Raw genomic sequence first — 19989 nt, 5'->3', positions numbered from 1 at the left:
TAGTTTACCAAATATATTCCCTATTATATTCAGGTGCGATACCAAATGATTCTAAATTATATTACGGACGATCAATGAAATAGCGCCTTAATATAACGCGGTTAAAACGAAGTATATCAAAATATTGTAGTAGAAAATAACCTTAAGTATAACCCCACAATTATCATTTGATTATACGTATGGAATATTGCTAATTTATTATTGTACTTGAATTAAATACCTCATATAATTATTAGAATCTTCAACAATGTTGGAACGTAAAGATCCAGAAGGAAATTTATATGTTTTTGTAAGTAATTTATTGTATATAACCTCACTTTTTTTTGTGTGGAACGTCACTGTTCTTTTATTTGTCTTTTTTTATGGAATAGAATGAAGAAGATTTACCATACGAAGAAGAAATTTTGAGAAATCCTTATTCCGTGAAACATTGGCAACGTTATATAGATCATTTAAAAAGTACAAAAAGTAGTAATTTAAACATTGTGTACGAACGAGCGTTAAAGGAACTTCCTGGAAGGTAGAGGACATGTCTTTTCTGCTTTTTTCTGTCAAACAATTTTTTATAAAATAATCAAATTCTCGTTTTTGATTAGCTATAAGTTATGGTACAATTATCTTCGTCAACGTGTCAACCAATTGAAAGGGAGGTGCATAACAGATCCGCTTTATGAAGACGTAAATAATGCATTTGAGCGTGCTTTGGTTTTTATGCATAAAATGCCCAGAATTTGGATGGACTATTGCACATTGATGACAGAACAATGTTACATTACGCGTACTCGTCAAGTTTTTGATCGAGCACTTAGAGCTCTCCCTATCACGCAACATCATCGTATATGGCCATTGTATATTGAATTTTTAAAAAAGCATAATGTCTATGAAACTGCAGTTAGAGTTTTTAGAAGGTATCTTAAGGTAAGATAGAATATTTTTATTTATCTTCATGACCTATATTTAATAATGTGTTGTTCATTTTTAGCTAGCTCCAGAAGATACAGAAGAGTATATAGAATACCTGATATCAATCGGGAGGCTTGACGAAGCAGCTGTGAAACTTGCACAAATTGTTAATCAAGATGATTTTGTATCAAAGCATGGAAAATCTAATCATCAATTATGGAATGAATTGTGTGATTTAATATCAAAGAATCCTTCTAAAATAAAATCTCTTAATGTAGATGCAATTATTAGAGGCGGTTTAAGACGTTATACTGATCAGTTAGGCCCTCTTTGGAATTCTTTGGCGGATTATTATGTTCGTAGTGGTTTATTCGAAAGGGTATTTTAAATAATTTTTCGATTTTGTAAAAAATATAATTTATTTATGTTTTGTTACTGTATAATTTCAATACTTTTATTTTGTACAGGCGAGGGATATTTATGAAGAAGCAATACAAACAGTGACTACTGTTAGAGACTTTACTCAAGTGTTTGATGCTTATGCACAATTTGAAGAACTTAGTCTTAGCAAACGTATGGAAGAAGCTGCAAAAAATCCTACTGAAGATGGTACAGGACATATATATATATATATATACACACATATATTTAACTATATAATCTTATTTAGTATATAATATTTACAATTTTTTATTGTCTACAATCGTATTCCCAGATGATATAGATCTAGAATTGAGATTAGCACGATTTGAACATTTAATGGAAAGGCGTTTATTACTTCTGAATTCTGTATTACTCAGACAAAATCCTCATAATGTACAAGAATGGCATAAAAGAGTTAGGCTTTATGAGGGACAACCACACGAGGTATTTTTATGAAATTTTGTAATAAAAAATTGTTTAACGACTTTTTTATTATTATAAGTTATAACTTCTCTTTTTAGATTATTAATACATATACAGAAGCTGTACAGACTGTACAACCACAATTGGCAGTAGGTAAATTGCATACTTTGTGGGTTGAATTTGGTAAATTTTATGAAGAAAATGGTCAAATAGCAGACGCTAGAGTAGTTTTCGAGAAAGCAACTCATGTTCCCTATACTAAAGTCGATGATCTTGCTTCTGTATGGTGTGAATGGGCAGAAATGGAAATTAGGCATGGGTATGGAATTCTATTGTTTTGTAAGATAGTAATTTAAATGTATCATCATTCTGTAACTAACGTAATAACTTCGTTCATACAGAAATTATAAAGAAGCGTTAAAACTGATGCATCGCGCTACTGCTATGCCATTCCGTAAGGTAGCTTACCATGACGAAACAGAAACAGTTCAAATGAGATTGTATAAATCTTTAAAAGTTTGGTCTATGTATGCTGATTTAGAAGAAAGTTTTGGGACTTTCAAGGTATATTTTGTAAATAACTTTATTTATAAAATTTTAAATTCTTGTACTTTTTCATTTGCAGACCTGCAAAGCTGTGTACGACAAAATTATAGATCTAAAAATCGCAACGCCGCAAATCATTATTAATTATGGACTCTTTCTCGAAGAAAATAGATATTTTGAAGAAGCTTTCAGAGTATATATTAAATTACATAGGAATACTATTTAATCTTAATAATCACCTTCCATAACATTTAATTATTATTTTTAGGCTTATGAAAAAGGTATTGCACTCTTCAAATGGCCTAACGTTTACGATATATGGAATACATATCTTACAAAATTTTTAAAACGTTATGGTGGAACAAAGTTAGAACGAACGCGAGATTTATTTGAACAATGTTTAGAATTTTGTCCACCAAAATATGCCAAAGGTATTTTTACATAATACATATTTAATATAATTATAAGTTCAACAAAAAATGATGTCAATATTAATTCTTATATTATTGTAGCCTTGTATTTACTGTATGCAAAATTAGAAGAGGAACATGGTTTGGCTAGGCATGCAATGTCTGTATATGAACGAGCAACTAATGCTGTTCTTCCTGAAGAAAAATTTGAGGTATGAAGCAATATTTTATAAAAATGTAACGAACATAAATTTAATAAAAATTCAGTATATGTATACGTCTTACAGATGTTCAACATATATATTAAAAAAGCAGCAGACATATATGGTGTCCCAAAAACGAGGCAGATATATGAAAAAGCTATCGAAGTACTTAATGAAGATAATACGAGAGAAATGTGTTTACGGTTCGCAGAAATGGAAACGAAATTAGGAGAAGTTGATAGAGCTCGGGCAATATATGCGCACTGCAGTCAAATTTGCGATCCAAGGGTATGAAGTATTGTTTGAATCATTTAAAGATAATATTAAAATTAATATTACATACATGTATATCTTTATACCTCGTTTAGGTGGCTTCAAATTTCTGGCAAATATGGAAAGAGTTTGAAGTGAGACATGGTAATGAAGACACTATGCGTGAAATGCTTCGAATTAAGCGTAGTGTACAAGCTATGTACAACACTCAAGTGAATATGATGTCTGCACAAATGTTAAATAATACATCAAACTCACCATCTGATATACCAGCAGATGCAATGCGTCTTTTGGATAGTAAAACACAGGGTATAGATCTTGTTATATCACAAAAGAAGTAATTGAAATATTAAATATATAGTTTTACTAAAGTAATAAATATAATATTGCAGATAATATTACCACATATAAGGACAGTATTAAATTTGTTCGTGGTGCAATAGAAAAAGATGGTAAAGCAGAATCTCAAGTAAACAATCCGGATGAAATAGATATTGATATTGATGACGTTGATGACGCTGAAGCAGATGTAGAGGAAGGTAATATAGAATATATAATAATACATCAAAATTTTTATTACATTTCATCGCATGTAATGTATTTATAAATTCTTTCAGAATTTGTGTTTTATTTTCTTATTCGTATCTTTATTTTTAGACATACCTGTTGAGAAACAAACTATTCCATCACAAGTATTTGGTAGTTTAAAGACAACTGATGGTGAAGATGATTAAGGCATGTATAAATTGTTGGAAAAAGATGTAAATAATAAAATTCACAATAAAATATAAGATTTGTAATTGGAATACATCGTTGATACAGCTAACAAAATATTACTTTCAGCGACAAAAATTAATTTTTCTATATAACTCTTTCACAGAAAACAAATCAGTATTTTAGACTATTCATCATAAAATGTTCTTACAATTTTTTAATAATATCATTTAAACTAATTTTTAGTAGATGATAATTCATGATAGGATCAAAGTCAAGGCTAACAAAATTAAATTATCTTTTATCGAACATAAAAGTGTATTATTTATTATCCTACAAAATATTAAATAACATATCTTGGTGGATTTATAAAATGGAGATCATTGTAGACTTCAGGCTCATCCATATCAGGATGGCTTTGTATATATTCTTTAGCAATACCTCCAAACACTATTAATTCACCACGACCAGCTACGAGTGAATAAAGAATTCTTTCATTAGGACCTGACTGATCACTGTGTTTTAAAGGAATCCACGAAGCACTACATTCATCGCATAAAACATTCGTAATGTCTAACACAAATATGGATAACGTATTTCTTGTTTTCTTTGCAGATTTTGATTGCGTTCTTCGATTTCTAATACTTTCTTCCATTCTACGAAGAGATTCTAATTGTCGTTGTCGATGACTGTTAATGTCATAACGCACTGGTTCGTTGCGAAAAGCGGTCATACTTAACATATTATCATAACATAAAGTTAAATTCTTCGTAAAATTAGGTAGATGATGCGAAGGACGTGGATTTTGTACAGATATTTCTGAGAAAGATCCATGTCGTCCATTAATGTTTACGTCTCTATCAATATGAGATACAGTCCCTTGTCTAAAAATGAAATACAGTCCAATTATGGATATCAGTAACTTTATAATCAGTAATAACGATAAATTTATATGATCAAACCTTGCATGTAATGGAGATGAATTATTTATTCTTGATGAAGGTGTTGCTTGGCAAGTCACTTTCTTGAGCGATATACTCATATCGTTTGGCTTATTCTGACACTTATTTATACTAAGAACAATAACATGATTTCCTACCTATTAAATTAAAAAATAATTAAACGATACAAAACATCGTGAATTGTATGTTAATTAACAAAATATTACCTTACAAGCCTGGTGGCACCAAATACGTGTTGGAGCCCATTCAGTATTGTGCATGTTCACTTTTTTCCACGTCCATGCTGTACCTTCCATTTTCAATAACCAAGCATCATTCATAGCAACATTAGGTCCAGTGCAACCTCCTAATATTTTTGATATTTAGAAATTTATATTGATATATTTAAAAAAAATTACAAGAAACTCTTGCAATCAGAAGGATCTTTAATATCTATAGGATTTTCAACTTATTTTTGAAAACTTTACCTAATATAAGGAGATGTTTATCTCCAAGCTCAATCTGAGACTGACCATAACGTGGTTGTGGTTTCAAATTCGAAGTAGCTTGCTTATGCCAACTATAGGAATCCAAATTTAAACACCACACGTCATTGGATCTGTCTCAAAATAGTACTTTGTTGTTATTAAATCAAATTAATAATTACTAAACAACATGCAATAATTTTAGATGTTTTACCTATATCCATTACATATACCACCAAAAACAATCATACAATTTTTGTGAATTGATGCAGAATGTGCTGAAGTAGGTGGAGGTGTTTCCAAGGTGTTTATAGCAATCCATTTATTGGATTCTATAGAATACACATGTAATTCATTGAACAACCTTGATTGCTAGAAACATACATAACAATATTGAATATTTCTCATTTGACCGATTTAAATATTTCTACTCTGATTAGTGATAACTTTTATCTAATTGTACCTGGTGAACAGAATATAGCGCTGGGTGGGACCAGCCACCAAATAAAATGAAACTCTTTTTGTAATACAACATAGTAGCACAAGCTTTTGGAGATGGATAAGTTCCCATTGTAATTAATCTGACCCATTTCCTTGTATCCAAATCTAATCTCCATAAATCATTGAATGTTGTGCACGTAGCAGTACATCCACCAAAAACATACATAGAGTTTTCATATGTACAAGCAGAATGTGAATGTCTCTTTGCAATTGTAGGCATCCAGTGTTTAGATGGCCATGAACTCCAAAGCAATGATCCGTAAGTCACAGATTTATGAAAGTGTGTTTTATTGTGTTGTATTACATCTGCAACAAAAATATGGATTTTATTAATTTTTAGAAATATATCAACACTGATAAAAACTTACAGATATATTTATGGTGGCTTATGAAAGTATTTGAACACTTACCATAGGGAAATTTTTATGTATATTAGTAACATTTGAAACCAATCTGAAAATGGATATAGAAGTTACAAGACATTTATTGCAAACATCCATTTAATAAAAAATTAGCATATAGCACAAATAACCATCTTAAACATATAATATATGTTAAAGATGGCCCAACTAAATATTTAGGTCTACTAATATAATTGACTGTTTAAATACTTTCGTAATCTCCACAAAACATATACTTGCATTAAATATCTTGTAGTTTCCATATACATTGAAAAATTTGTTTCAAATTTTAATATAATCTGCATACTGTGTCCCATTACAATATTAATAGAATTTCAAAATGTGTCATATAACACATATAATACAATACATTCATAAAAGATTTTTATAAGCATTTCCACACTTTCGTAAACCACTATATACAGAATAATCGTATTTTACATACTTTTGGTGGCACGAAACCATCTTTTGGACACAAGTTTACATTGTTGAAGATTCTTGTATGGTGGAATTAAACTTAAAATATATTCTAATACAACATCTGGCAAATCATCAATATTACACTCCATTTTGCGTTAAATGCTTCTTAAAAATGTTCTACCGACGAACTTCCTTTTATATTATGTCCAATTTGGGAAATTTCCCAGGCAAATGAAAGTTGTTACTATCTTAAAGATTCGAAAATCATGTTTCCTGTTACTTTTCGCTCATTCTGCAAACGTGAGAGATTCTCATCTGAAAATTAAGGGAATTTTGTATATGACCAATTTTACAATATCTCCACGTCATGGTAGATTATTCTATACATATTATGCATTTTACTTAATCTTTTCATTAAGTTACAAAATTATACAGGATAAATTACTACAATTTTCATAAATAAAAAAATAACCTAAAACTAAAAAGCATATGTGAAGCTGCGATATAATACTAGAGGCGGATCTTTACATGTTGACTATTATAGAGTTGATATTCATTTAACAGTAATTAAGGAATTTTTAAATCCCGTTAATTTCATTTCTTTCCTTCTTTATCAATTTGTTTTAATAATTATTTTCCTTATGTATCCATATTTGCGTACAGAACGATGTCTTTATAGAAAATCATAACTGGGGAAAAGAATTGTAGTATAATTCTGAACAACTTCAGATTTTTGTTCGTTACTCTCGATTTCAAGAACGCTGTCTATGGAATAACCGATTTGGATTTATTTTAAGATAAATGTTTTTTATAATATACTTAGAGTGATAATGATTAAAGAATGATAAAGAAAATAAACTTATTTTACTTGAGGCCTTGATAAAGTTAAAATTTTTGTGAATCTTTTTAATGAATTTTTATACAAGGAAGAATTATATTTACATCTCTACAGTGTATCAGGCGCTTTGAATCTATCGACAGTTATCTTCAATAAGAATGATATTTATATTAATCTTCTTGTTGGTTATTTGCCAACAAGAAGGAAGAAATGCTGAAATAAATCCATCGGAAACAATAATTTGGGGTCCAGGATTGAGGCCAGATAAAGTGACAATGCGAGCAAGATATATTTTTCTACAGTTTATCGACCTACAAGGCAAAAAGTATGTTTTTCATTTTTATTACATATAGATACGTATATTAAAAAAAATTATATTATATATTATAGAAAATATCTAAATATGAATTCAATACTAAAGTTTAGTTATATTTTTTAAATATATATATATATCTCTTTTTTTTCACTTACTGAAAAATTGCTTTAGTTTAACAGAATCACCTGGGAAAGATATAATAACTGTATCCATACAAGGGCAAACTTCAACAGGTCACATGTGTCATATATGGACACAAATTCTAGACTGTAAAGACGGAAGTTTTATTGTTAGATATAAATTACATAATACCTGCTTCAATTTCAAATTAAAAATAAAAATGAAACATAATAATTTACCTATCCTATTGGTGGAATCTAAAGGTATTATATTTGTTATCTACTGCATAAGTCTTTTTATTACCTCTTGTAAAATAATTATTTCTATAATATAAATAATTTGATAAAAATTTTTAGGACCTGTTTACGAAGAAGAATGTTACTGTCCAAATTCTTCTATTAATAGTTGGTTAGAAAATTTAGGATGTTCAAAAAGTTATAAACAAATGCAAGATGATCTTGCTCCTTTTCCAAATGTTGACTTTGACAAAATGCGTGAAAGTATTGTAAAAACATACGATCGGCCAGGAAGCGTTAGTCTATGTCACTATGTAATTCAGTCTAACAAAGTAAATACTATTGCAATCTGTAACTTTAAAATTCAGTTGAGACTATATATGAATTAAACTAGATGAAATAAGATTTTTAGGGAATGTCATGGCCGCTATGTAGGCTTTAAGATATTTATGGATTCTATCCTCCTATCTCTTACTCGCAAAGTTTTATTGCCAGATATTGAATTCTTTGTGAATTTGGGAGATTGGCCACTTGTTCCAAAAGAGGGCAAAAATTATCCTATCTTTTCTTGGTGTGGCTCTTTTGACACTAAAGATATTGTTATACCTACTTATGATATCACAGAATCATCGTTAGAAGAAATGGGAAGGTAGTAATTTAATCGCATTTTTAACAATTATTTTAGATCATAATACATGGTATATTAAGCATTTTTCTATTTGCTAATACTATATGTAAAACAGGGTAATGTTAGATATGCTGTCTATACAAGGTAATACGGATACACCATGGAATGAAAAGATAGAAAAAGTATTTTGGCGTGGTCGAGATTCCTGTAGAGAACGACTCAATTTAATTGATATTTCCAGAAAATATCCTGATTTGTTTAATGTTGCAATTACAAATTTCTTTTTTTTTAAAGATGAAATGGATAAATATGGTCCAGAACAAAGCCATGTGTCTTTCTTTCATTTTTTCAAGGTAAGATCAACACAGCTATGAATTATGTAGTTTAAATGCAAATGTAAAAATAATTAAAAGGTAATAACATTGCAGTACAAATATCAGTTATGTATAGATGGTACAGTCGCAGCTTATCGACTTCCATATTTACTTGCTGGCGATGCCTTATTATTAAAACAAGAATCAAAGTATTATGAATTTTTTTACAATAATCTTGTACCCGGAAAACATTATATATCTGTTAAAAGGGATCTGTCAGATCTTGTTGAAAAAATTATGTGGGCTAAAGAACATGACCAAAAAGTACTACAGATTGCCAAATCTGCTAGACAATTTGCAAGGGATAATTTGTTACCAGATAATGTATTATGCTATCATGTAGTTTTGTTTCATGTAAGAAATTCCTGCAAAAATTATGCAGATTCAACTTCATTTATTTTTTACTTAAATATATATCATAGAATAACATGCTTTTTTTACACTTTAGGAATGGAGTAAACGCTTAAAGAGTAAAGTTAAAGTATTAGATAACATGGAAGAAGTGCTGCAACCCAAGCATTCTTGTAAATGTTACAACGCCGATGGAAAACTTAAAGAGGAGCTATAATGTTAATTAAATTATTAAGTAATACGATTACTCGATTTTGCTACTCGATGCATAAATAACATGTCCACTTCTTTTATTTCCAAAATTTGAAAATATATCTTTTTACGAGATTATTTTCTGGTTTTAATCATCCAAACATATATTTAGATAATATATTATATGAACAGAGAACAAAGAGAAATTTTGTACATAAAAATTTTGTAATATAAAATGACTAAAAAATTATCATACATAAGATTAACATAAGTAGTATTCACAAAAAAATATTGTACTCTTTGTTACCTAGATATATATATATATCTATATATATATCTTTATATACCTATGTAAAAGATAAAAGAAATTCTCAAGGAAAAAATAAAAATCAATGTGTAAATTCATAAATCTTTTAATGACAATCAAGAAAATATAAAATTAGATAAGTAAATAAATTTATTCTAAAGCAAAATATATACTGAAAGCTGTAAATAGTTAGTACGTATTGTATTATGTGTCATATGTCATAACTTGGTGTGACAGATATGTTTATACTGTATTATGAACACCAAAATTCTTAAACTGCACACGCATAAGCATATATGTATTACAAAATTAAATAGCCACAAACGAAAGTAAAACTTTGATGTCACATTAAAAGATTTATAACAATATTTTAATGAATAAAATATTTGTTCAACGATGTTATTCTCGATAAAATGAAACTTTAAGATATATCTTTTGAAGATTTTTGTACACATTAGACCATGTATATAGTTTGCAATATCTACAAATCCTTTTTTGTAATGAAGTATATTTTGTAATGTTAAATTGGATATCTTATTTGAGGAAATTAAAATTATTCAAAAAGTTTTGATTTCTCATTACAATTGTAATAAAATTTTAGCAGCACCTTTCCTTAGTAATATATATATTTTCTATTATTTGTTTCATTATATAACACTGGACGATATGCTATCAAGAATTAAATTAAAGTTTAATATGTCATTTGTTCTGAGTTTGTAGTTAAATCATTTTTATATTAGAATGAATATCGTACGAATTTACATTAATATATACTCTATTGTGGAGGTGGCTGATATCCATAACCACCATACTGATTTGGTGGAGGAGGTCCTTGAGGTCCAGGGGGAGGAGGCATGTGTCCACCAGGTGGACGCGGTGGATATTGAGGATATCCTTGTCCTGCTGGTGGTGGTGGATAACTCTGAGGAGGATATTGTGGATGTCCGTAATGTTGACCACCTTGAGGTGGATGAGGAGTGTATACCTAGAATTTATATATTTATATTAAGTATAATTTATATTATATTAATAACAGTTTAAAATATGCTTCATATTTTTCAATCATCTGTACCTGTGGCTGTCCTCCTGGTGTCGGTGGTACATATGTCTGTGTAGTAGCTGGACCGTATCCAGGTTGTGGTTGTGGTCCCGGAGGTGGAGCAGGACCCTGTGGAGGTCCTGAAGGTGGTTGAAATCCACTTGGAGCAGGACTCTGAGACTGTTGCTGTTGAGGCTGTGGCGGTGTCTGAGATTGTTGTTGAGACTGTTGTGGTTGATGTGGAGATTGATGTGCAGAAGGTTGATGAGTTGATTGATGAGAAGGTTGATGAGGTGGTTGATGAGGAGCATGAGGAGGTTGATGTGGGGATTGATGCGGTGGTTGATGTGGCGGATGAGACGTTGGGTGAGGTGTTTGATGCACAGGATATCCGGATGGTGCAGGTCCCGGTGGGGCGTAGTTTCCACCTTGCGAAGTAGATGGTGGAGCGCTACTTGGTGGGTAAGTTTGAGTTGAAGCGGACGGTGTACTAGTTGGTTGGCTACTCTGAGCATAGGTATTTACTCCACTTGCAGAGGCAGTACTGAATGGTGGAGATGTAGAAGCTGGACCATATTGCGTTGCACCAGGACCGGGACTTGGTTGATTACCATAATTCGGTTGAGGACCGGTATTTTGTTGAGATCCAGGTTGAGGAGGTTGAGCACTAGAAGTAGGGGGGGCCGGATAATTTTGAGGTGGAACGTTATTTGCATATGCTTGCGATGAAGGAGGAGGATAATTTCCGGGTTGACCAGCTCCGTACGCATTTTGAGGCGGAGCTTGAGACGGAGGTTGTTGGTAATTTGGTTGTGGGCTAGGACTACCATATTGACCAGGCTGTTGCTGTTGTCCGCTTGACGGGAAGTTTTGTTGAGAAGGATTAGAAGGAGGATAGCCTTGTTGATTCGGTGGTGGTGGACCATATCCTGTAGGAGGCTGAGTTGTTCCTGGTGGTGGATATCCACCTGGTTGAGGACCGTAACTATTCACGGTAGTTGGAGGACCATAGTTCGGTTGTGTTGATGTGCTGTATCCCTGTTGTTGGGAAGTATTTGGTGGTCCATATTGATTTGGTTGACCTGGAGTATATGCAGATCCCTGTGGTCCTTGATAATTGGTACCTGGATTTTGATTGGCATATTGCGTAGGATAACTTTGTTGAGAAGGTTGTTGAGGGTAACCCTGAGGTCCTCTATATTGTTGTGGTCCAGGTGCAGCAGGTGGTCCTTTGAAATAATAGTATATTAGAGTAAAAAGATAACATTAATTTCTAAAAATTTTATATTATATTGAAACATAACATACTATTCATAGGTCCTTGTCCAGGCATAACAGGACCACGGTATCCACCTTGTGTCATTGGTTGTCCTTGACTAAAGCTTGACATTGGTAATGTCGGTTGAGTATTTGGAGGCATATCACCTCCAGGTCCACTTGATCCTGTGGGAGCATTAGGAATGCCCTGTGGATTCATCATACCATGTTGGGGTCCATTAGGGATCCCTTGTGGAGGCTAATTATAGAAACAAAGATAACATTAATATATTTCTAACTTAGGTATTATACCTTAATATTTCTTTAATATTTAAAATATTCCTTACTGGTAGCAATGCTTGTATATTTTGATTTGCATCAGCAATGGATGCCAAATATACCAAATTGCGATGCAACATCTGCTGGTATCTAAAAAGAAATCATATTATAAATATATTAATATAACTTACATATACTTTAAAAACATTTATCACTTACTGTATACATTCTTGTGCTTTTCCTTTATTTTGATATTCTTGTATTGTTTGTATGAGTTGACTGTTTTCATCAAGCATCTATATCAACAAATTTATTCATATAAATGATTAATTCAATATTGTAAAATATCATAACATTATAGATTACAAAACCATGTAACAAAAAGAATGAAATTTCAAGAAAACTAGTAGAATACAATGTTAGTGATGATATATGATATTCATCACCTTCTGTATTTGAGCAGGATTCGGTGGCGGCCTGCCGCGTTGAGCAAAAGTCACGGACATGCCTTCAGATAACTTATCGATAGTCAAAAAATCACGATTGGATGCAATTTATTTTCACTCCTATTCTTTTTCACTTAATTTTCCAGTCGTTAGTTCTCTTTTCTGTATTGCTTATATTCATTTGAAGCCTTAAAACCTTGCTACAGTATTGATAGCCCACATTGTTGTACTGTACTTTTAACTTTTAAAAAAGAGTTATTACCTTCAATGTAATTCTGCCTCGAAAAACTAATCAAAATGCATAATCTTATTTTGCCAAGATAGAATTTTACCGAAGAAAAAATTTAAATTTAGCGAATCACTGCTAGCAATTGCTTTGCAAAATTGTAGTTTTACAAATAAGATATGGTGGCTGTCCATATCTAAAATAGAAAGCTTGGGAGTAAAGCGACCGTGTGGCAAACACGCAAACTATCGCGACAAAATATACCGTAGGAATGCGATAGTAAAAACTTAAAATCCGTTACTTACTAGAATGTATTAGTAAAAACATGCATTTATTTAAAAAGTAGATTTTAATGTATACATTGGAAACAGTTTTTATACTCCTGTATATTAATCAATAGTAGAAATATCCAGAAACTTATGAGGAAATTAGTTGAAGATTTTATTTTTATTTAAATGATAAAAATTCATATCTTTATTATTATATGCGTAAGTTAACAAGTTTTAGACTCACATTTCGCTTCATCCCTTTCGTGAAACACATAAGTGAAACTTTTATTTCACAAATTATATTAAATAAAACTAGGTAGAATATACAGATTATCTCATGTAACGTAGTACATACTACTAGTTAGAGGATGATTTTGATGACTTTAATTGATAAAAATAATTGTTACCGCCTATAATGAGAAATTTTTAAACATATTATTAATAATATGTTTATGGAAATTACTATATTTATATCTGTATACAAAGAAATATTATCAATTTATTATTTGTATATCTGCTGAATGCAATTTGAAATATCTTTTATCCTCTATGATATAAATGTTATATATTTTTATGTATAATTTCATAAAAATTTACTAAAAGCATCTTACAAAATGGTATCATGCCTTTCCTATTTACCGGCATAATTTCGACCATTCACTTAACGTAAAAGTATCATATAACTGTATCATATTGCGAAAAACGTAACCTCAAATCAGTGAGGATAAATTTATCTCATTTCGCAATATCGAGAAAAAAATTACTGATTTTGCTCGTAAAGACATTATATAAAATGACTACAGCAAAAGTAAATAATAAAAATAATTGAAAAATAAATATTATACAATTATAGTAATAAATATTTTTTATAATTTTAGATCGAATTTGCGGTGGAAATGACTTGTCGAAAATGCGTTGATTCGGTACGGAACGCTTTAATTGGCGTAAATGGAATTAAAAATATTGATATATCATTAGAAAAAGGAAGTGTTATAGTTGAAACAAATTTACCATATTCTATAATTCAAGAAAAAATTGAACAGACTGGGAGAAAAGTTGTTTTAAAGGGATATGGAGGTAATAATATAGTAATATAATGTATTATATTATTATAATATTTCTAAAAAATGAAATTGAGCAATATTTTACATTACAGATAGTTTTAGTGCAGTTGCGATGTTAGGAGGGAATTCAGGATATACCGTAGATAATAAAATAATGGGTGTAATAAGATTTGCAGAAACTCCTGATGGATGTCTTATAGATGGAACAGTTGATGGTTTAGCACCTGGTAAACATGGCATGCACATTCATGAATGTGGTGATATCTCTCAAGGGTGTAATAGGTGGGCATTTAAAGTTTTTATTTTTTGTTTTCCTTCTTTTCTATTTTTATTTGAGATATTTTATGACACATTTTTAGTGTTGGAGAACATTTCAACCCAAATAATACATTACATGGTGGACCTGAAGATGATGCATTTAGACGGGTAAATATTGAGATTTGTGTTCATATTGTAAGGAAATCTCTATGGTTAATAGTTAGTATCTTGAAATAAAAAAATTTTTACTATACAGCATGTTGGAGATTTGGGAAATATAATGGTCAATGATTCTGGTAGAGCTACTTTTAGAATAATAGATAAACTTGTAAAAATACCTGATGTTATTGGAAGATCCTTAATTATAACAGAAAAACCAGATGATTTAGGAAGAGGTGCTGATCCAGAATCTAAAATACATGGAAATAGTGGAAATAAGTAAATACTACAGTGACATTATTATGATGCATATAACGATTTGTTATATTTAACATTCATGTATGTTTTAGACTGGCCTGTGGTATAATTGCTCGTTCATCTGGCTTATTTCAAAATACAAAAAAGATCTGTGCTTGTGATGGACTTACATTATGGGATGAAAGGGATAAGGCACTTAAAGCTAAACATGATTTTTCTGGAGCAAGTAACAATTGTATAGTATTTTAAATTTTTTAGTATCTTTTTAGTAATTATATAGTACAATATTAAACGTTAAAATATAATCATATTTATAGATCTCAAGTATGTCTTCACATAATACATTTTCTGCACATGTATATATTCCATATATACTTAATATTTATTTAAAATAATAATAAATTCGACTTGTTTGTAGATAATTCTTATAAAGTAATTTTTAATTTTGCCTTTAATCTGCTTATATATGTATTTAATTATTTAAATAACAACTTTTAATATAAGCTTTTATTTTTTTCGTCTTTTTCAGCAAAATTATAAATAATATATAAAGAGGCTACAAACTGGGTTTTGCAAACTGAATCATTCCAGTAAAGCATTTCTACGTGCATGATATAAAAAGCACAAATTGCATTATATCTTTCGTAATACGTAGATTTAGTATAGTTTCCAACATAAATATTTTGTATAAGATAAATTATTACATTTTGAGTGTTAGAATATAAAATAAAGAGAGTAGTAATGTAATAAAATTAGAATTTGTATTTGTTATAAATAATAAAATATTATATAAATATTCTCACCTTAATAACCTTATTTTTTCACAAACATTATACATGTTTCATTATAAAATGTAATATAAATTGTATAACCTTTTTGTAAGCTATTATAAGCCAATTATAAGTCACAAAGCAGCATTGATTTCTTGAAGAGAAATGTACAAACCTAACTTCATTCATATATATGTGATAAAAATTGAAAACTGAAGATAGGAATAAAAATGGTATTTCTTCGTTACATTTTCATCGGAATTGTGTAATATAAAACTATTCGTGCGGAAGACATGTTCTTTTCACATAACCTATATTGCTAGTGTGTACATAAACATAAAATCATACAGTATGCAGAGAATGACTTTTAATATACAGTATGTTTAATTTGTGACATTGAACCTACAAAAAAGTGTAGAGAAAAAAATTCATAATGGGAATTCCTGGATTAACTACTTATATAAACAATCGTTCTGACCGTTATCTGGAGTATTATGAATTGCACAATACATATTTGGTAATTGATGGAAACAGTGTTTGTTGCTCAATATATAATTTATATGCAAAATGTAATTGTGCATTTGGTGGTGATTACGATAATTATGCGCAGTGTGTTTCAGACTTCTTTAATGATTTATTAAGATGTAAAGTAACACCTCTGGTTTTATTTGATGGTGGTAGTGAAAATAAAAAATTTAGAACTGTTATAAAAAGAACTAAACAGAAAATCCGTGCTGCATGGTCATTTTCTCCACTCAATCAAAGGAACATGAAATTTTTTCCTTTAATGTTACAGGAAGTTTTTATAGATGTAATGAGAGAAAAGAATATTAGACACGTGCAATGTCTATTCGAAGCTGATAATGACATAGCATCAGTAGCAAGGATCTTGAATTGTCCAGTACTTAGCTATGACTCTGACTTTTATATATATGGAACATTATATATACCATTTGATACATTAGATACTTATGTAGTTAAAAATCCAAATGGAAATGGTTACATGAAATGCTGTAAAATTTATAAAGTTGAGAACTTGCTTAAATCTTTTAAAGGACTAGATCAATCAATGTTGCCACTGGCTGCAATATTACTAGGTAATGATTATGTAAAACGTAATACGTTCAAGAACTTTTTTCGCCACTTGAAGCTAAGAGGAGCATCAAGAAAAAAGCATAATCATCGACAATGTTGTATAGAAACAACTTTGAGGTGGCTGAGCAATTACACTTTGGACAAAGCTATCATTGAAGTTTTAAGTAGATTAATTAAGCCTATCCGACAAAAAATATTAGACTTAATAGAGATCAATATAAATAGCTACACAAATGCATCTGCTGAGATGCTTTTACCTCTAGGTTTTTCAAAAGATTATGTTGTTCATGTAAATACATATCATTTGAATAGAAGTTTTAAATTTGATGGAGATATCAGTTCATTGACATACATAGAAGAAGTTTATAAAGAAGGAAATAATGAATCAAGCGAAGAAGAAGATGAAGATGATGAAATTGAAATGGCAAATATATGTAGTAAGACTGAACTAGTGCCTCAAAATGTAGTTAGTAAATTGCCTATGTGGTTTGTAAACGAATTTCTTATGGGCAAATATCCAAAATATTTTATGGATTTAATAGTTCGATATATATATGTTTGTCCTGTACAGGTGGAAGATTATCGTTATCCTTCTAGTATCATAGTAAGCTTAAAAATTATTAGTGTTATATTTGGGATTTTAAAATCAGCAATAATTAGTAGAATATGTTATATGAAATATATGGTGAGAACACAAAATAAGAAGATTATATGCTGTAAGTTACAAAGTACAGAGACTATGAATAATTTTAGACTACCTTCTTTATTCAATCTTAGAGATATCCCATCACTTACTCAAAGAGAGATTTTAAACAATACTTTAGGAATTACAGATATGGATTGTATAAATGAACTTCCACCAGAATGGATGTTGTATATTGGATGTATTAAATATTGGATACATCAAGAAGAATGTTCTTTATCTCATGAATGTTATTTATATTCCATATTTATTTGTATGTTATTTAACATAGTCGATTCCAAAATTGGAAGATACAGAAGCATGCATACTTTTCAGAAAAGATATTGTCAATTAATTGAAACTGTGAAACAACAGAGGAAAAAGAACAATTGTGATTCATGTTATACAATGAATCAATTATGTGGTAATCAATACAATGGTACAATCATAGAAGCCTATAATGAAATTGACTATAATGACTGTGTATTAGCAGCACCATTCTTTATCTCTTATTTTAATATGAATAAAGAATTATATAAGAATCCAAAAAAATTTGATAGATTTACTGTACATGTATTTGCAGAGTTTCAAAGTTGTCTGAGACATGCTATGAATCTGAATGCACTTCTGGAGTATCCTTATCCACAGACCAAAGTTGCAAATTTATTTAACGGTACTTTATTGTATAATCTGAGTAATAATTTTAAAACACGCTATAATATTGAAGAATACATAAATATTGTTCTTCAAATGTCTCCAAGTCTCTTAAGATTATTTAATACATTTTTATTAAAAGTCAAATCAATGTTTCCATTTAAGTTTCAGGATGGAACTAATCTTCGTAAAAAACGTAGAACAAAACCTAAACATCCAAAGACTAAAAAAAGTATTTCATCTATAAGTGATTCTGAATATTTTAGTGCAGATAATGATTTAAATGAAGCATGTTATGATCCAAATAATCGTTTTTCTATGCTCAACCATATATAATGCATATTTTCATTCAATATTACAGTAGAACTCCATTTATATACCAGGGGATAAATAGTATTTTTTTTGTTTTGTTTATACAATGTCCAATGTTTGTCTAATCAGGTATTCAATAAAGTTTCATTGAAGTAAATGCAGTTGATATAAACGGAATTCTCTGTGATTAATTCTGTACTGTATCACATGTAGTGTATGTAATGTTTTTATACTATGTACTAATGTATGTATATATTTGATCTTTACAAGTATATTTTGATATATATTTAGAATTTAAGTCTTAATTGAATTAATATTTTTCATAGAATAAATTATTATATCTTCAATATACATAAAAATAAAGAGGATGGTAATGTAATACAACTATAATTTGTATTTGTTATTAATAATTATATGAGATTCATTTCTTCATCTCATTTTATCCTTTATTTTGTAATTTACAGGTTACATGGGACAATTGTAAAGGGTATAATTTATAAGAAATAGAAATCAAATTTTATCATACAAGACTTTGTTTTTAAAAAAATTGATTTTGAATATTATTTCTCTAATAAATACTGTATTTTCGACCAATCGCGGGGAGACGCAATCGCGAGGAAAGACGTCAACAGGAGTCGTAAATTCCCGTTACGATTATAGTAATCGACATCATAATTGATCGATCCCCTGATTTCGGTTAAGATAATAGGGGTGATTCAGTTAGTATAACAATGTGATTCACAGAATTATAAGCTATATATTTCCAACACTTAAGTTACACTGTTGAGTAGGTATAAATCTTAGATAACAACTTGTCGCACGAAGGTAAAATAGATATGCACATCAGAGCAAGGCTCTTATAATTGAATTTAGTATGTTAGTAGACGTAGTACTAAAGGATGTTTAATAGAGGAGGTGAATGTTCGAAATTCCCCAGAACCGACTTAGATAATTGATGTGAGTTATACTCCTCTAGCGTTGTGCTTAGACTTAGACGTTAGGCGTTAGATTTTATACTTAGTTGTTGACTTTTCTAGCGGTGTAGAAGAAGTAAGTTGGGTGACGATGCTGTGTTGGAGGAAAGCTAGCGATGGGTGTGTCTAGCGCACAGGGCCATCGGATTTGTTCATGACATTTTTGGTCAGGAAAGTGAGGGCAGTATACATTGCTTCTGATTGGATAAACGAAGATTGGTGGACTAGGAAGAGTCTTAGCC

At 30.0% G+C, this 19989-nt stretch overlaps 6 protein-coding genes across 11 annotated transcripts; 4 read left to right on the top strand and 2 right to left on the bottom strand.

Moving 5' to 3' along the window:
* The first annotated feature begins 247 nt into the window (after positions 1-247).
* On the top strand, positions 248-4046 carry LOC117235933 (pre-mRNA-splicing factor syf1 homolog). The gene is made up of 15 exons (XM_033498424.1): positions 248-289; positions 372-520; positions 597-918; positions 983-1282; positions 1371-1512; positions 1619-1770; positions 1848-2068; positions 2151-2313; positions 2375-2488; positions 2564-2726; positions 2808-2917; positions 2993-3196; positions 3277-3490; positions 3574-3720; positions 3839-4046. The coding sequence occupies exons 1-15, from the start codon at positions 248-250 to the stop codon at positions 3913-3915; spliced, it is 2520 nt and encodes an 839-aa protein (XP_033354315.1). The 3' UTR covers positions 3916-4046.
* Positions 4047-4184: 138 nt separating this feature from the next.
* LOC117235935 (F-box only protein 42-like) lies at positions 4185-6925 on the bottom strand. Of its 2 annotated transcripts, none has more exons than XM_033498427.1 (7): positions 6669-6925; positions 5785-6128; positions 5536-5693; positions 5325-5455; positions 5064-5203; positions 4858-4994; positions 4185-4779 (listed from the first exon to the last, which is right to left on the bottom strand). In XM_033498427.1, the coding sequence occupies exons 1-7, from the start codon at positions 6790-6792 to the stop codon at positions 4239-4241; spliced, it is 1575 nt and encodes a 524-aa protein (XP_033354318.1). In that variant the 5' UTR covers positions 6793-6925; the 3' UTR covers positions 4185-4238. The 2 variants fall into 2 exon arrangements, with proteins under 2 accessions (XP_033354318.1, XP_033354320.1); XM_033498429.1 differs by lacking the exon at positions 6669-6925 and adding an exon at positions 6233-6255.
* Positions 6796-10007, top strand: LOC117235934 (protein O-glucosyltransferase 2-like). Of its 2 annotated transcripts, none has more exons than XM_033498426.1 (8): positions 6796-7013; positions 7683-7806; positions 7969-8180; positions 8274-8485; positions 8558-8802; positions 8897-9134; positions 9222-9509; positions 9604-10007. In XM_033498426.1, the coding sequence occupies exons 1-8, from the start codon at positions 6803-6805 to the stop codon at positions 9721-9723; spliced, it is 1650 nt and encodes a 549-aa protein (XP_033354317.1). In that variant the 5' UTR covers positions 6796-6802; the 3' UTR covers positions 9724-10007. The 2 variants fall into 2 exon arrangements, with proteins under 2 accessions (XP_033354317.1, XP_033354316.1); XM_033498425.1 differs by having other exon boundaries at positions 9210-9509.
* A 504-nt stretch (positions 10008-10511) lies between these two features.
* Positions 10512-13518, bottom strand: LOC117235908 (basic salivary proline-rich protein 2). Its single transcript, XM_033498376.1, has 6 exons — positions 13027-13518; positions 12800-12876; positions 12649-12730; positions 12353-12560; positions 11078-12273; positions 10512-10990 (listed from the first exon to the last, which is right to left on the bottom strand). The coding sequence occupies exons 1-6, from the start codon at positions 13084-13086 to the stop codon at positions 10781-10783; spliced, it is 1833 nt and encodes a 610-aa protein (XP_033354267.1). The 5' UTR covers positions 13087-13518; the 3' UTR covers positions 10512-10780.
* Positions 13519-14123: 605 nt separating this feature from the next.
* On the top strand, positions 14124-15875 carry LOC117235919 (copper chaperone for superoxide dismutase-like). Of its 3 annotated transcripts, none has more exons than XM_033498405.1 (7): positions 14124-14329; positions 14375-14598; positions 14678-14867; positions 14945-15011; positions 15100-15281; positions 15353-15495; positions 15790-15875. In XM_033498405.1, the coding sequence occupies exons 2-7, from the start codon at positions 14418-14420 to the stop codon at positions 15798-15800; spliced, it is 774 nt and encodes a 257-aa protein (XP_033354296.1). In that variant the 5' UTR covers positions 14124-14329; positions 14375-14417; the 3' UTR covers positions 15801-15875. The 3 variants fall into 3 exon arrangements, with proteins under 3 accessions (XP_033354296.1, XP_033354293.1, XP_033354294.1); XM_033498402.1 differs by having other exon boundaries at positions 14127-14329; positions 14400-14598; XM_033498403.1 differs by having other exon boundaries at positions 14315-14329; positions 14400-14598; positions 15353-15486.
* A 126-nt stretch (positions 15876-16001) lies between these two features.
* LOC117235912 (protein asteroid-like) lies at positions 16002-19258 on the top strand. 2 transcript variants are annotated; one of them, XM_033498390.1, is made up of 3 exons: positions 16002-17127; positions 17389-17591; positions 17697-19258. In XM_033498390.1, exons 1-3 carry the CDS (start codon positions 16464-16466, stop codon positions 18795-18797), a joined length of 1968 nt encoding a protein of 655 aa, XP_033354281.1. In that variant the 5' UTR covers positions 16002-16463; the 3' UTR covers positions 18798-19258. The 2 variants fall into 2 exon arrangements, with proteins under 2 accessions (XP_033354281.1, XP_033354280.1); XM_033498389.1 differs by having other exon boundaries at positions 16002-17591.
* The last annotated feature ends 731 nt before the right edge of the window (positions 19259-19989 follow it).

This window comes from Bombus vosnesenskii, unplaced genomic scaffold (genome assembly GCF_011952255.1).
Source record: "Bombus vosnesenskii isolate JDL3184/JDL3185 unplaced genomic scaffold, Bvos_JDL3184-5_v1.1 scf7180000013334, whole genome shotgun sequence".
Classification (NCBI taxonomy): Eukaryota; Metazoa; Arthropoda; class Insecta; order Hymenoptera; family Apidae; genus Bombus; species Bombus vosnesenskii.
The sequence above is the reverse complement of the archived record's forward strand: the minus strand, read 5'-3'. Positions and strand labels throughout refer to the sequence as shown.

Bases quoted from the DNA above. Each gene is read 5' to 3' on its own strand.
- LOC117235933 (XM_033498424.1), top strand. From the start codon at position 248: ATGTTGGAACGTAAAGATCCAGAAGGAAATTTATATGTTTTT. The intron at 2,069-2,150 runs GTATGGAATTCT...TCGTTCATACAG, and splicing joins GAAATGGAAATTAGGCATGG to AAATTATAAAGAAGCGTTAA. The intron at 2,314-2,374 runs GTATATTTTGTA...TTTCATTTGCAG, and splicing joins AAAGTTTTGGGACTTTCAAG to ACCTGCAAAGCTGTGTACGA.
- LOC117235935 (XM_033498427.1), bottom strand. From the start codon at position 6,792: ATGGAGTGTAATATTGATGATTTGCCAGATGTTGTATTAGAATATATT. The intron at 5,204-5,324 runs GTAAAGTTTTCA...CAAAAATATTAG, and splicing joins TAAACATCTCCTTATATTAG to GAGGTTGCACTGGACCTAAT. The intron at 4,780-4,857 runs GTTTGATCATAT...TTTCATTTTTAG, and splicing joins TCATCTCCATTACATGCAAG to ACAAGGGACTGTATCTCATA.
- LOC117235934 (XM_033498425.1), top strand. From the start codon at position 6,803: ATGCTTCTTAAAAATGTTCTACCGACGAACTTCCTTTTATATTATGTC. The intron at 7,014-7,682 runs GTAGATTATTCT...TTTGCCAACAAG, and splicing joins TACAATATCTCCACGTCATG to AAGGAAGAAATGCTGAAATA. The intron at 8,803-8,896 runs GTAGTAATTTAA...TATGTAAAACAG, and splicing joins TCGTTAGAAGAAATGGGAAG to GGTAATGTTAGATATGCTGT.
- LOC117235908 (XM_033498376.1), bottom strand. From the start codon at position 13,086: ATGTCCGTGACTTTTGCTCAACGCGGCAGGCCGCCACCGAATCCTGCT. The intron at 12,877-13,026 runs GTGATGAATATC...TTGTTGATATAG, and splicing joins ATCCTGCTCAAATACAGAAG to ATGCTTGATGAAAACAGTCA. The intron at 12,561-12,648 runs GTAAGGAATATT...TTCTATAATTAG, and splicing joins ATATACAAGCATTGCTACCA to CCTCCACAAGGGATCCCTAA.
- LOC117235919 (XM_033498402.1), top strand. The intron at 14,599-14,677 runs GTAATAATATAG...TTTACATTACAG, and splicing joins TGTTTTAAAGGGATATGGAG to ATAGTTTTAGTGCAGTTGCG. The intron at 15,282-15,352 runs GTAAATACTACA...TGTATGTTTTAG, and splicing joins CATGGAAATAGTGGAAATAA to ACTGGCCTGTGGTATAATTG.
- LOC117235912 (XM_033498389.1), top strand. From the start codon at position 16,464: ATGGGAATTCCTGGATTAACTACTTATATAAACAATCGTTCTGACCGT. The intron at 17,592-17,696 runs GTTAGTAAATTG...TGTCCTGTACAG, and splicing joins AACTAGTGCCTCAAAATGTA to GTGGAAGATTATCGTTATCC.